We start from the raw sequence: 12,871 nt of genomic DNA, 5'->3' as shown, positions 1-12,871 counted from the left end.
TTGTCACTTTTGCTAATTAAAAATAGAAAACCAAGAAACCACATTTAAATAAATATTCAGTCTTTTTTCTGGAAGCTCAAAAGTGAGGCGTTTTCTCTTACGTGAGATGTTTACGACTTAAATGTATGAAAATCTGCTCCAGAAATAATGTTCTATTTTTATTTAGATAAGTTAGTCAGTCGAAGCGCATTACGTATTACTCCGCGATTCGCCTGACTGCCGTAGCCGTAACGTAATGTAAAATATTTTTACAGTACCATAAGGTCGCTTCGAGGTTAGAATTAATCCATATTAATTCACTAAAGGGGGATGCTTTACTTCAGAACAATATAGGTGCTGTGGATTATAAGGCATACTGTCGTGCTTTGATCAAATTAATGGTTTAAAATTAAAGGTGCGCCTTATAGTTTGGAAAATACGGTATTAATTTAATTCAATTTGGATAAGGCTGGAGCCGTCGTAATTTTCTGTAACACCCGCAGGGGGCAGGCTTCACCTTCCGCTTTTGTGTGTGTGTTGGAGAAGCGCAAGAAGAGAGAGAATGAAAGAAATGGCGGGAACAGTGAGAATTGAGAGAAATTTGGGACAAAATTAAAGATAAAAAACGACATAATAGTGTGGAAAAGAAATGCTGGATGGTGTTACATCGCTGACGAAACTGGACGGAGTTGTTTTCTCTGGAAACTTCGGTGAGTGAAGTCACTGAGAGAAGCTAACGGCTAGCACAACCGTTGGATGACAGTTGGTTAGAAAACTGACTATATTAGGATCATTTAGCACAATCAAAAGTCAATTAAAACCAAACAAAAGCATCTTTAAAGCCTATCGGAGCATTTTGAACATTTTTATTTGTTAGATTTAGTTAAAATGTGTTCATAAGGTGTTTTGTGTTAAAACAAAATGAATGCAATATAATAAAAATAAAACATGTTCTGATTTCATGATGTTTCATGACAGTTCAAATAATTTTAAACAGGTTCTGTTTGTTAAATGAAAGTTTTATGCAGTGATTAAGCATATTTAATTTGTGGTGATTTTATTTGTATCTATTTTAGTTTAATTTATTTTATTTTGTTCTGCATATTATGTGTAGAATAATTTTCTTTGTTTTTATTGATGTGATGGCGAGTCAGATCCTTGGACCACACACTGAAGATTCCTGCTAGAATACTGGCCAGCTGCTTCAGGGACCTGCTGTGAACTCGCCTTCGAAATCTCAGGATTTTCCAGCTGAGGAATCGAACCACAGACACTCAAACTTACCCAGGTAGTGTAGATTAGAGATCCAAGTATCTGAAAAAAATAACATGAAAGAGAACAGAAAAACTAAACCTTTCTATCACAACATGTATCTAAAGACCAAGGGGAGCAATTTATTCCCTTGGTCTTTTCATTTCATATTTTCTTATTTTGTTTTGTCAAAGAGCTTTATTAGGGGTTGGCAATATTGGCAAAAACAGATCTTATGACATATTTTTTTATCTCGAACACAATATCGCGGATAATGTTCCACATTTTCTACTTTTTTAATTAGATACGGCCAAACAGATGTGTAACTTCAAGAGTTTAGTTTCATTTTCCTGCATAAGTAGTCGCCAAAATAAACTAATATATTTATCAATATATACAAAAACACAAAATATATTTAGTGGATCAAAGAAAGAAATCAACTGCGATGTGTACATAAAAATACTTAAATACTGTAATAAAGCAGACTGTAAAACTAATGTTCAGCAGAAAGTGTTTCAAAGTGTTTTCCACTCATGTTTGTATGAACTCAAACATTATATGTAAAACTAATAATCTTGTTTTAATATATTTTCACCAATCTATACCAAAATAAGGATATTTGTTCATTTTCATGTGTTTTGGACATCTCCACTAGTTTGGTTTTTATCTGTCATGTTCCTGCAGCCGCACTCTTTCCTTCCCATCTCCCTGCAATGCTGTTTGCATTGCTCTACCAACCATACGCAAAGTGTGTTTAATTTTTTTCTTCAAGGAATATCTGCCTTGGGACAAAGAGCAATAAGCGCCTTCAACTTTTGCTTCTTCTAATTTATTTAAATGTTCAAGAGGTAGCTGTAACTAGCTAACGTCTTGTTCTCTGTTTCTGGGTAGTCCAATCGTTTCTGGTGTTTCCAATCATCCGTGTGCCGACAAAACCTACAGAAAATATTTCTTCTGTTTCATATAACCTGGTGGCTTTGAACCTTGCGCTAAGCTTCGAGTTATTATTTTATTTGTCAGGAAGACATTGATGTTTCAGAAAGTTTCTATGTCTGACCGGTTTATTTTGTCTGTGTGGAGAGCAGAGTTGAGTATGGAGTAGCTCTGCCTAATCCCTTCATTCTCCTCAAACATTCATCCTGATGACTGTGAGGTGTTGAGGAAGCATCTGAAGATGCTTTGGCAGCAGAGATGACCCAGGAATTTGATTCCTCTTATTTCTCTGCTATTGTTGTCAAAAAGAAGGATGCCAATGTTAGCCTGTGTATTGACTATTGCACAATAAATGACGTGACCATAAGGGATGCTTAAGAACTCCCAAACATTGAGGACACTTTTACAGTACTTTTTGGACCCAAATAGTTTTTAGTAATGGACTTAAAGTCTGGATCAAATTGAGATGGAGGAGGAAGACAAGCCCTAAACTTTTTTTATCTGCCCTCTGGGGTTTTATGAGTTTAATCGGATGTGGCATGCAGCACTTTCCAGAGGTTAATGGAGATTTGCATGGGGACATTAATCTCCTTGGAAGTGTTGGTATTCCTTCATTACTTCATTACTGCTGTCAGCACTGTAGGTTGACAGTAGGCTAAAAGTGATTTTTTTAAATAACTTTTTTAATCATAACTGATTAAGAAAGTTTGAAGCTGTGTTTACTTTTATACACTTGTTCTTCTCACCTGGAGGTAAGTGATAAGAAGCAGGATGTGGTTCTTAGTCACTTTTGCTGAGTGTCTAAAAACCACTCTATAACCTTTACATTTCATTTGTCCTCATTGCAAAAACTTGAAACCTTTTTGATGTCTGTGAAGCAACCCTGGGAAACTTACTTCAGTAGACACATCTTGGTTCATTAGTTTGCACACCGTTTCCAGCTGCACAGAAAAACACCTTGACTGTGATACAAAAAAACATTACATTTATATGATACATAAGGAACATCATTTAATACGAATAAAACTTCTTCACATGACACTTGTTATGAATAGATGATCTGTAGAAATAAAACTGCAGACAACAAAGCAGGCATTAAGCAATTTATTAATGTATTTGCAAGTGGTGAGTGAAATAACATGTCCAGGAAAAGTGAAGTACGAATGTGAACAGAGGATTTGGTTGTGGTCTGATCTGGTTCTTAGTTTTGTAGTTAGGAGTGGAATCAAATATTCAGATAGTCACAACTTAAAGCTTGTGACCTGAATAAAGTTTCAGGATGGTGGCTCTAGAGGACTGGACTTGGGAACCCCTGTCCAGGGATTTAATCCATTCTACTACTCAATCTACTTGATTATATTATAATTATAAGTTTCTTCCACTGTCTATGTCTGGATTTAATGCATCTGGCTTCTTCTTGTTCAAAGTTATGCTGCATGTCAGTGACATAAAACGCACATTGACCATTTAGACTGCAAATACTTTGAAAATAATAGAAAAAGACTTGATTGAATACCACATTAGGATGTGGCATAAATGTGATTTAGGACTGCTGTGAAAAAGTTAAACATGGGTTCCATTTGCTTGCTGTGTGAATGAAGCTTTAAGCAGTCAACCCTTTTCATAAAGCCTTTATTGCCTGTCGTTGCTGGGAGCTGCAGCAATGTGAACGTGTTCATCGGTGGTTCCTCCTGAGCTGCTGGATGTGGGTCTGCTGAAATAGCAGAGCAGACCTCCAGCCAGAACCATCAGCACACCAGCTATCCAGCCAAAGTAGATGCACTCTCCCATTTCTATCAAGGAGTTGCCAAATTTTCCCAAAGCAAAATACATTGACCATCTGACCGAGGCAATCATTAGGAGGCCGGACAGCACCAGGCCCAGCCCAGGCACCACACTGTTCTTAGGTGTGGCGTCTTGCTTCTGTACAAATGTGGGGAAATAAGCTCCAAAGACCAAACTGAAGAGGCTGAAGGCGCTGACCGTGCAGCTGATGAAGGTCATGGCTCGAGCGGCTTGCAGGTCGGAGCTCATCGCCTTCAAGGATTTATAGTTTTTGCACAACTCTTGCCCAGAGCACTCCACCACACACCAGTTCCACAGCCCCTGCATTGTGGTCTACTTGCACAAACACAGAAAGGGTCATTGTTAGTGATTCATAGATATTGTTACCACCCTTTAACTTCCCCCAAAATGTTAATGTTTGAAGTTTTTGCAAAGCCATCTAACATGAGGTAAAGAAGCTAGTCAGATAAGTTGCTTAGCGTAGATCCCTTTTTAAAATATTTCATTACCTCTGTCATAGTTTTGTTGACTCCTATGAAATGTGTCACTTTCCAGCGAGGGACAACACAGCAAATAACCATCCAAACTCGTCCGAGAACTCCAAGCGCCAAACACACCATCTGAACCGTCGACAATCCCATTCTAGAAAAAAATAAAATCAGGATGTAAATAATTTAAGTTGTTGGTAAATATTCTTGGCAACAATCATCTGTCCATCCATTGTCTTTTTCTTATGCAAGATGGGGTCTCCTGTTTGTGGGACATGCCAAGAAAAACCTCCAAATGGAGACGCTCACAAAGTATCCTGATCAGACTCAAACTAAATCATCTGGCTTACATCCTTCCCACTGTACGATGAAAATCCTCACCTCGTCTCTAAGGCTTGGTCTCACTGTCCATGTGGAGGAAGCTCATGTCAGAAATGTTTTATCTTGTTTCTGGTGGGCTTTTAACTTTTTTTGATCATCCCTCAATTTGTTTCAGATAATGGATGGGAAACTTCAGGCCTCTAGTCCAGAACAATAGACTGACAGGCTACATTTAGCGGTACATTGGACACCCAATACTCGTGGTGGTTATAACCGGAGCCGTCTGCAAATAGCTAAAATCCACAAACACAAGAGAAATGCCTCTTTTTATAGTTCAAACTCCAAATATATCTTAAAATGCATTAACACACAGAGTGGGAACTGTCTTATCGCTAACATAGAACCTAACTTCCACTCTCTTCCTTATATCAGTGGCCAGGAAAATGAACTCAGTGCTGCTCTTCTGATTCCAGCCTGTAGCACGTCAAGTAGCATCTTTGGATTTTAGCTTCTCAAGCTGCAAGCAAAACTATTTACATTAAACCTTCAAGACATAAACCAGTTACCACCATCCAAAGTAAAGTCATAGTGTATTAGTCTCCTTTTCAACCTGTTTGCTTCTTTCATGGTATACCCGGTTTGTAATCACTCTTCCATCTCGTCAGCAATCTACTCACCAAGTTTTGAAACTCTAATTTACAAACGTTCCTCATTGAATTTAACTGTTGAATATCAGAGTTTCCTTTGTCCTCTGTCTATGCTCGGTTTTCACTGATGTTCCGTCATATTTGGTTTTCATTTTGTTGTTAAAGTTCTTTCACTGAGTACTTTATTAACTCTCTACATGACATGTTTCTTGTTAATTCTTCAAGATTACAGAATAACTGGGGGAAAAAATATTTATCTGTGATCAATAGTATTGAGAAAAATACTTTCATAGAGAGAACCCAGGGTCCAGAAAAGATGACAATAATCTCTAAAACTCAGAACATTTGATCTCGTCGGGGAAAATTTAATTAAAAGGTGATTAAATTTTCTGACTATTGATAAACAGTCCAGTTGTTACTTTAGGTTGAACATTTAGCGAAGATAAAAATGAACAAAGTTGCTTACCTCTGCTGCAAATAAACTTTGAATATTCTGCATGAAAACAATGTGGGTTATGGGAAATATTCAATAAAATCTACAGTTCTCTGAACTGATCTCAGTTGTGATTTATTTTATCCTTCTGTCAGCACTGCTACACAACTGAATGAGGAAGCTCGAAGCTGTCTTTTACTTTTAAACTCTTGCTCTTCTCACCAAATGAGTTTGAAGCGAAGTAAGTGATAAGAGGTAGGATGTGGTTTTTAGTCAGTTTTGCAGAGTTTCACGTATTTATTATCCTTCACTTTTCATTTCTCTACTTTGCAAAAGCTTGAAATTCTTTTGATGACACTTGTTCTGGAGAGATGATCTGTCCAGCAAGACAAGTGCAGATTTAACAACAGGTTTAAGAGATCTATTAGAAATGGAATATTTTCCAGTGGAATAGAGATGATTTGGTTGTGCTCTTATCTTGTTCTTAGTTTTGTAGTTGTGGGTGTGTGGTTGCTGTCTATATGATAGTCTGAGGCTGATAAACATAAATTTGGAAGGATGTTGTTATTTTTGAGAAGTTGATTTGAAGGCTGTAACTGTTGTAGCATTTTCTAAAACATCAAGTTCTTCTCTCATGTTGGGAGAGTCCATCAATAATGCCAGGAAAGCTAATTTCCACTGCTTATATGTGTATTTTTCTTACTGGTGTATGTAAAAAATGTGAGAAACTCTTATTTTTGCATAAGAGTAAAAAAAAAAGAGGACCCTTTATTTAAATTTATTTATTTCTATGAAAAAAATAAATAAATTGTGGAGGGCCTCCTGTCGGGCCCATAGAATTGTCCTAACTTTTCCCCCCCATGTTGCTCCCCTGCAATGATGTAAACAGTTTTGAATAATTTGATGTGGCTCTTCAGCTCCCTTAAATGTGCCAGCAGTTGAGTGTGCCACCCGAATTTGAATATTCCTTCAATGCCTTAGTTCTCTCCATAAACATGGAGAGAATTGTTCAATAGCTATTCTTTGTCTGTGATAAATGATCATGATCAGCAGATAAAGGGTTAACTTATCGGAAAACAGCCAATGAGCTGCTGCCAAATGGCACAATGTCCCGCCCACCACCTCTGTTGCTTCTTCCTGTTTCCTTTCGGCTGCTATTTGGGCTAACTTTATGCTAATTTTTTCTTAGTGCTTTAATTTAACATATAATTTAAGGTAGAAAACTTTTTTGCATACGATTTAAACGGCAGATGTTTACCACATTATTTTCTATGATGTACTTCAAATGTATATATTTTTTAATTGTTTTAAAATTCTGTATTTAAAGTATTAAAACTTTAATAAAGTCCTGTTTTTTTTAAAATGCAATTAATTCATTTTTCCGAAAACATTTGCATTTGACAAAGTTTTAATCTCTATTGTTCAGTGTAAAGAAACCAACAGAACAAATTCATAATAAATGATTCGTAGGCAGTTTAAAAAAAAAAAAACCCACAAAGACCTTAAAAAATGTTTGAAATAAAAATGTGCAAAGTACAATCCTTTGAGCACCAACAGAAAAAATATGAAAACAATAATCAGATCGAGTTATTAGCATAAAGTATTTATAATCTCTGGTGTCCCAGTTTGTACCAAATCAACCTCCTTGTCTATCTGTCTTTTGGACACCAGTCCCTTCCATAAAACCTCTAAATTATCATGTCATTTAGACCTGAAGCTCTGTTGTATTTGATGGTTTCACCAGAGCTGCTGGATCTGGGTCTGCTGAAGCAGCAGAGCAGAACTCCAGTCAGGATCAACAGTGCACCGGCTGCCCAGCCGATATAGATGCTCACTCCAATTCCTCTCCTTATGGCTGACATTAGTGCAGGGTTGTAGAAATCTCTTTTTACGGTATATGCTGACCAGCTGACCGGGATGATCACCAGCAGGCTGGCTAGCAGCAGGCCCGCTGCGGCCACCAGTCTGAGTTTGGGCTTGGTGCCTTGGTTCTGAAAACATCTGGTCAAGTCAGAACCAAAGAACAGGGTGATGAGGCTGAGACCACACAGGATGCAGCTGATGACCGTCATGAGCCGGCCAGCCTGAAGGTCAGAGGGTAACGCCATCACAGAGTCGTACACTTTGCACTGCAATCGTCCAGTACTTTGTGTCACACAGTTCATCCATAGACCTTCATAAATGACCTAAAGACATAGAAACAAAATGTTAGATATTCTAAATATTCTACATGTTAAAGCAAATACAAAATTCTATTTACTGAAATTTTGCAGATTTATTTGGGAATGAATCATTTGCCAAACCTGGGCTGAAAGGCCACTCAGAGGAAGAAGCCATCAGCACCATGAAAAGCCAGATTAGCATTCGTTGATGTAACCTGACTGTTCTGTGGTCTAAAAAAAACTAGAAAAATGTCTGGCAATGTATGGTATCAGAAGGAAAGAACCTTATGTGGAAATGGTGAAGCAGCATCCGAAGGCAGGAAGTTAAAGTTTGGGGTCAAATTGATCTTTCACACAGACAATACCCAAAGCATAAAGCCAGAGCAGAGCAGAGCTGAAAAGCTCACATATATTGTTTCAGTCAAGCTATCGTGAAAAAATGTAGAAGGAAACCTAAATCTTTTTATCTGAGTCTCGTTCTGTATAAGTCAAATACAGAGAAAAGAATATGTGAACTGAAAAGAATGTCCTAAAAAAATTTAATCTTTTGGCATTTAGCAAAAAAAAAAAAACAATAATGTTTGTAATTAGAAACAATTTGTAAGTTAAACCAGTCAGATTAAAAAAAAAATTTTTTTCTTTATTTTAATCAAAGAGGTTCAGTTAAAAAAAACAACGTATAATTCCCCCCAAAAGTTACATTAAGCTAATAGAAAACTTACTGATAATATTGAATACCTAGTGTTTCAGTGTCATGCTGCTAGAAACAGACAGTAACACTATACTTACAATAATAGTCGAGTAATAAAACATAGAGCCAACAAAACATAATATTTTGTCTACTTCAATCATAAAATGCGTTGTGACGCTTTCTGAATCATAATCTGAGTTACCTGTGCAGTCACAAGGTTCGCTCCTATGAAAGCTGTCATTTTCCATCTAGGGTTGGCACAACAGGTGATGACCCCAATTAGGCCGATGACCCCGAGGGTCACACATACCATCTGAACTGCTTTTGATGCCATTCTGCAAAAACTAAAAACCAGAAATCAAATAGTTAAAGCAGTTTGTGTAATATATTCTGAGTTCCTTTGGCTTTGGTCATTCAGTGGCAGCTGGTCAATAGGGGGCGCCGTACTCTTAGATGTGGAAGGAAAAGATCTAAAAAAAAAAAATTACATATAGACCTTTTGAAAAAAAATATGTCACCCTGGCTGTTTTCAGCTCCCTTTATTGTTACGTTCTGTTACACGACTCGTATTTTGCTGCCTTAGTTTTTGTTAGTTTTCATTTTTACATTAAATTCTCCAGTTGCACCGTTTAAGTTGCTTACAATGTCGCAATTCAGCAATATTTGCATCAGAAAACCCTGATTATTAATGTGTCACTTCATCTCACCAAACATTAGTTGTGTTTCCATTAACCATAGAATTACACAAATTGAAATTATGAAATTTAATTTGCTTGTTGGAAACATACCAATTTCTTTTTAAAAAAAAAAAGTTTTTGTTTTTTCAGCCATATTGAAAGACTTTTTTTCGCATCACGAGTCACAAGATCAACAGACAGACGTTGGTCCTGGCAGAAAAGAGGAAGATGGCAGGAAGTGGTAGAAGGAGGGTAATTTCTGTTCTTTATTCTCACAGAATTACACAGTTTATAAAAAGTTGTGCGTCATTTATGTTGAATCTATCACTCTTCTGTAAAATCGGCAGTTTCCCCCAAAAGCTGCGTATGTAGCTTCTACCAGTATTCGGGGCTTGTTGCTGCAAAGCCTGAACAAAACGCCGCCGTCTCTGAACACAAATAATTAAAATTTTCTCCTTCAGTTGCGTCACTAAAACCACGACCCAACATCCATCGAATAAATCCTCAGATCATCCTGAAAAGCTTGAAAATATATAAAAAAAAAAGGTAATTTGATCCACATTAACTGATTTTTGTTAATTAAAGGAATACATTCATTTAATTATTCTGTTTTGGTAAAAATGTCTTGAAAAAGTGCTTACCTTTTTAAAAGTGTTGGAGGTTCTTCTGTTGCATCTGATCTTTAAACACGGTGGATCTTCGAATGTGAAATAGTGCAAAGTTTGCTTCGCTTATACCACTGAATTAGGAAGTTCAAAACTCTACCGTTCATACATCTGCTGTGGTTTGATGTCAGCAGATTAAACTGTTGTCATCTGAGCCAAAAGGCAGGATGACTGCGATGTACAGATCTTAAAGATCTTTACAAAAGGGAAGAAAAACCCAGAAACAAAAGAAGCAGAACCAGCAAAACCTTTTCTTTATTTCTTGTTTGCAAATGAAAAATACAGAAGCAAAAGCTGAAATATAAGATAAAATAAAAGTCAGTTGGTAACACTTTATTTGAAGGGTTTGCATTATTTTCTCAAACAATATTCTTTTACATATGAGATGAAGAATCAAACTGCTGAAGTAAAGTTTTCTGTAAGTTGCTTAATTTTCTATGTAATTTGTAAAAAAAATTCTATGAAATTGAATTTTTTGATGAATCTTATTTATTTTTCCAATCACATCAGTTTCTGACCAAAGGTTATAATTTGTTGTGATTATTGTAGATAAACAAATGTTTTGTCAATAAAACGTAAAGTATAAAACTCGCTGAAGCAAATCTGGTTAGCAATTATGTTGACAGTTTTTTAAAACTGGAATTAATAAACCATGAAAAAACAAAATGGATTTAATAAGCAAACAGAAAATACATAATAAGGTCACTGAAATGAGATTTTTCTACAGCCATTTATGAATTTTATTTTTTTTACTTGGGATCTTTGTGAAGTCAAATTTTAATTGACATTTTCAGAAAAATTCTGGAAATAAAAGTCAGATGTCTTACAGAGTACATGCCGTGAAAGTGATCATTTCCAAGTTGTTACCAAATCAACTCCCTTTTCTACCCGTCTATTGGACAGCAGTGCCTTCCATAAAAACTAATTAGCTTTTATTACGTAAGTGGCTGACGATTTCTCCAATGCTGCTGGATTCGGGTCTGCCGAAACAGCAAAGCAGAACTCCAGTAAGTATCAACATTAAACCAACTAGATAGCCGATATAGATGCTTGCTCCCAGCTTCACTCCCTCCACCCAGACATTTACCTCCCGGTTGAGAGGGATGATCAGCAGCAGGCCGGTCAGCACCAGGCCCACACCGGCCGCCAGGATCATTATGGTCTGGTTTTGGTTCTGAACACATGAGGTGAAGTCGGAACCAGAGAACAGGAGGAGGAGGCTGAGAATACCGAGCATGCAGCTGAAGACGATCATGGCCCGGGAGGCATGAGGCGGTGGGACCTTTGTCATGTTTTCAAACGTTCCACACACCTGCACTCCATTGCTGTGCTTCACACATATCTTCCACAGACCTGCATGAGCTTCCTATCCATCTGAAGTCAGAGAAAATATATAAATTAATATCGCTGAGTCTTTAAACGGTTTATGAAAGCCCGGTTGATGATGTAAGGATTCTAAGTTTCTGATGAGGCGTAAAACTGCAAAGTCAAAGTTTCATATGTTATTATAAAGACGAACTGATTAGAAAATACAATAACGCATAAAATAGTAGTTGATAAAAAAGCATAAAAGCTAACTAATACTAATTATCATGCTAATTTCAACCATAAAATGTGTTTTGATTATATGATTACCATATTATTATGATATCCAACAGCCCATTCAGGGAGAGCACAGCAGGTAATGACCCCATCAGTTCTGTGTTAACCTATAAAAAAAATAAAAATAAAAAACTGGATTGAATAATTTCCTGCAATATATTCTTGGGGGTTCCTCTGACCAAATAAATAAATTTCAAATAAATTGAATGGAATATAATTTGTAATGAGACAACTTCATAAAACATCGTTAATAAAAATGTATTAATGATAAAAGAACTTTTGGTCTCAAAAATATTTATTTTGTGCACATTGATGTATTTCTTTTATATTAGCATTAAAAATTTGTTTAAAAAAAGACAAAAACTTCTTACCTTCCTCATGTTTCTGTTTCTTAGGACTTCATGTAACCATGTGAGATGATGCTGTATGTGGTTGCTTCTTCACTACGGATGTTTTTTGCACATCTGTGGTTTTGTACCACGTCAGAGTTTGTGGTTACCTAAGCGAGGATGTATCTTTGGTGACCTGTAGCAAATGTTTAGTGGAAAGCGTTGATTCTGTCTGCAGTAAAAACAACAGAGTATCTCAAACTCGGCTACAAACCTTTCAGCTGGTTTTGAATGTGGACAAAACACAATCAATGGTTTTCTTGAGATCAGAAATCGATCTCAGCATAATGTCTTATTTTATAAAAGTGGGGGTGGAGCTGGTTTTTACCTTTAACCTTTCATTAATATCTCCAAAGCCAAAGCAGCACAAACGTAGCACAAACGTTTGAGACAGTGAGGGATGGGGGCAACTTCACTCAGGTCTTTAACTTGGCTTCTGATTCCTGCCTCATCCTGTAGGAAGCTCTTAATATTTGGGAAATTACATTACACAGCGCAAAACAGAGAGAACTGTTGCGTTCAAAACACCAGAAAGTTTAGACCATGAAGGATAAATTATCAAAAGTGGGATTAAAGAGCAATAAAAAAAAAAAAAGAAAATTAATTTCACTCGACTGAAAAATGCTAAACAAAACCTTGAAACAATTTATGTACATTCTGCCAGAATGGTGAACTGAAACTATCACGTGCTGTTTTTAAGACATGCATAACTATGGATCATTCACGTTTTTCACCATGGCTTCTCATTTAAAACGTTTCCAGATACATTTTCTGATTTCAAAATGATACATTCAAACTCAAAATACAATTCTGTCTATTTCACCTTCAATGTAATGTTCAAATAACCA

At 36.5% G+C, this 12,871-nt stretch overlaps 3 protein-coding genes across 6 annotated transcripts in view; 1 reads left to right on the top strand and 2 right to left on the bottom strand.

Moving 5' to 3' along the window:
• Positions 1 to 312: 312 nt before the first annotated feature.
• LOC129373722 (uncharacterized) overlaps positions 313 to 12,871 on the top strand; it is a 34,206-nt gene continuing 21,647 nt past the window's right edge. The window contains exons 1-2 of one of the 2 annotated variants that reach the window (XR_008607399.1): positions 313 to 689; positions 1,134 to 1,270. The gene's annotated coding sequence lies outside the window, so the exon portion shown is untranslated. The remainder of the gene's footprint in view (positions 690 to 1,133; positions 1,271 to 12,871) is intronic. The other variant, XR_008607397.1, reaches the window with a different exon arrangement.
• On the bottom strand, positions 3,309 to 6,443 carry LOC129373725 (claudin-4-like). 2 transcript variants are annotated; one of them, XM_055051788.1, is made up of 3 exons: positions 5,871 to 6,443; positions 4,458 to 4,590; positions 3,309 to 4,281 (listed from the first exon to the last, which is right to left on the bottom strand). In XM_055051788.1, the coding sequence occupies exons 2-3, from the start codon at positions 4,587 to 4,589 to the stop codon at positions 3,796 to 3,798; spliced, it is 618 nt and encodes a 205-aa protein (XP_054907763.1). In that variant the 5' UTR covers position 4,590; positions 5,871 to 6,443; the 3' UTR covers positions 3,309 to 3,795. The 2 variants fall into 2 exon arrangements, with proteins under 2 accessions (XP_054907763.1, XP_054907764.1); XM_055051789.1 differs by lacking the exon at positions 5,871 to 6,443 and having other exon boundaries at positions 4,458 to 4,687.
• Positions 7,335 to 10,201, bottom strand: LOC129373724 (claudin-4-like). 2 transcript variants are annotated; one of them, XM_055051786.1, is made up of 3 exons: positions 10,009 to 10,201; positions 8,893 to 9,034; positions 7,335 to 8,023 (listed from the first exon to the last, which is right to left on the bottom strand). In XM_055051786.1, the coding sequence occupies exons 2-3, from the start codon at positions 9,022 to 9,024 to the stop codon at positions 7,526 to 7,528; spliced, it is 630 nt and encodes a 209-aa protein (XP_054907761.1). In that variant the 5' UTR covers positions 9,025 to 9,034; positions 10,009 to 10,201; the 3' UTR covers positions 7,335 to 7,525. The 2 variants fall into 2 exon arrangements, with proteins under 2 accessions (XP_054907761.1, XP_054907762.1); XM_055051787.1 differs by lacking the exon at positions 10,009 to 10,201 and having other exon boundaries at positions 8,893 to 9,480.

Source organism: Poeciliopsis prolifica, unplaced genomic scaffold (assembly GCF_027474105.1).
Source record: "Poeciliopsis prolifica strain line A6 unplaced genomic scaffold, Auburn_PproV2 SCAFFOLD034, whole genome shotgun sequence".
NCBI lineage: Eukaryota > Metazoa > Chordata > Actinopteri > Cyprinodontiformes > Poeciliidae > Poeciliopsis > Poeciliopsis prolifica.
This window is presented reverse-complemented; position numbering and strand designations above follow the sequence as displayed.

What these genes read in the sequence shown, in the direction of transcription:
- LOC129373724 (XM_055051786.1), bottom strand. Translation starts at nt 9,024, where the DNA reads ATGGCATCAAAAGCAGTTCAGATGGTATGTGTGACCCTCGGGGTCATC. An exon ending in CGAACCTTGTGACTGCACAG is followed by an intron (nt 8,024 to 8,892) that starts GTAACTCAGATT and finishes CTATGTCTTTAG; the next exon opens with GTCATTTATGAAGGTCTATG.
- LOC129373725 (XM_055051788.1), bottom strand. Translation starts at nt 4,589, where the DNA reads ATGGGATTGTCGACGGTTCAGATGGTGTGTTTGGCGCTTGGAGTTCTC. An exon ending in TCAACAAAACTATGACAGAG is followed by an intron (nt 4,282 to 4,457) that starts GTAATGAAATAT and finishes TTGTGCAAGTAG; the next exon opens with ACCACAATGCAGGGGCTGTG.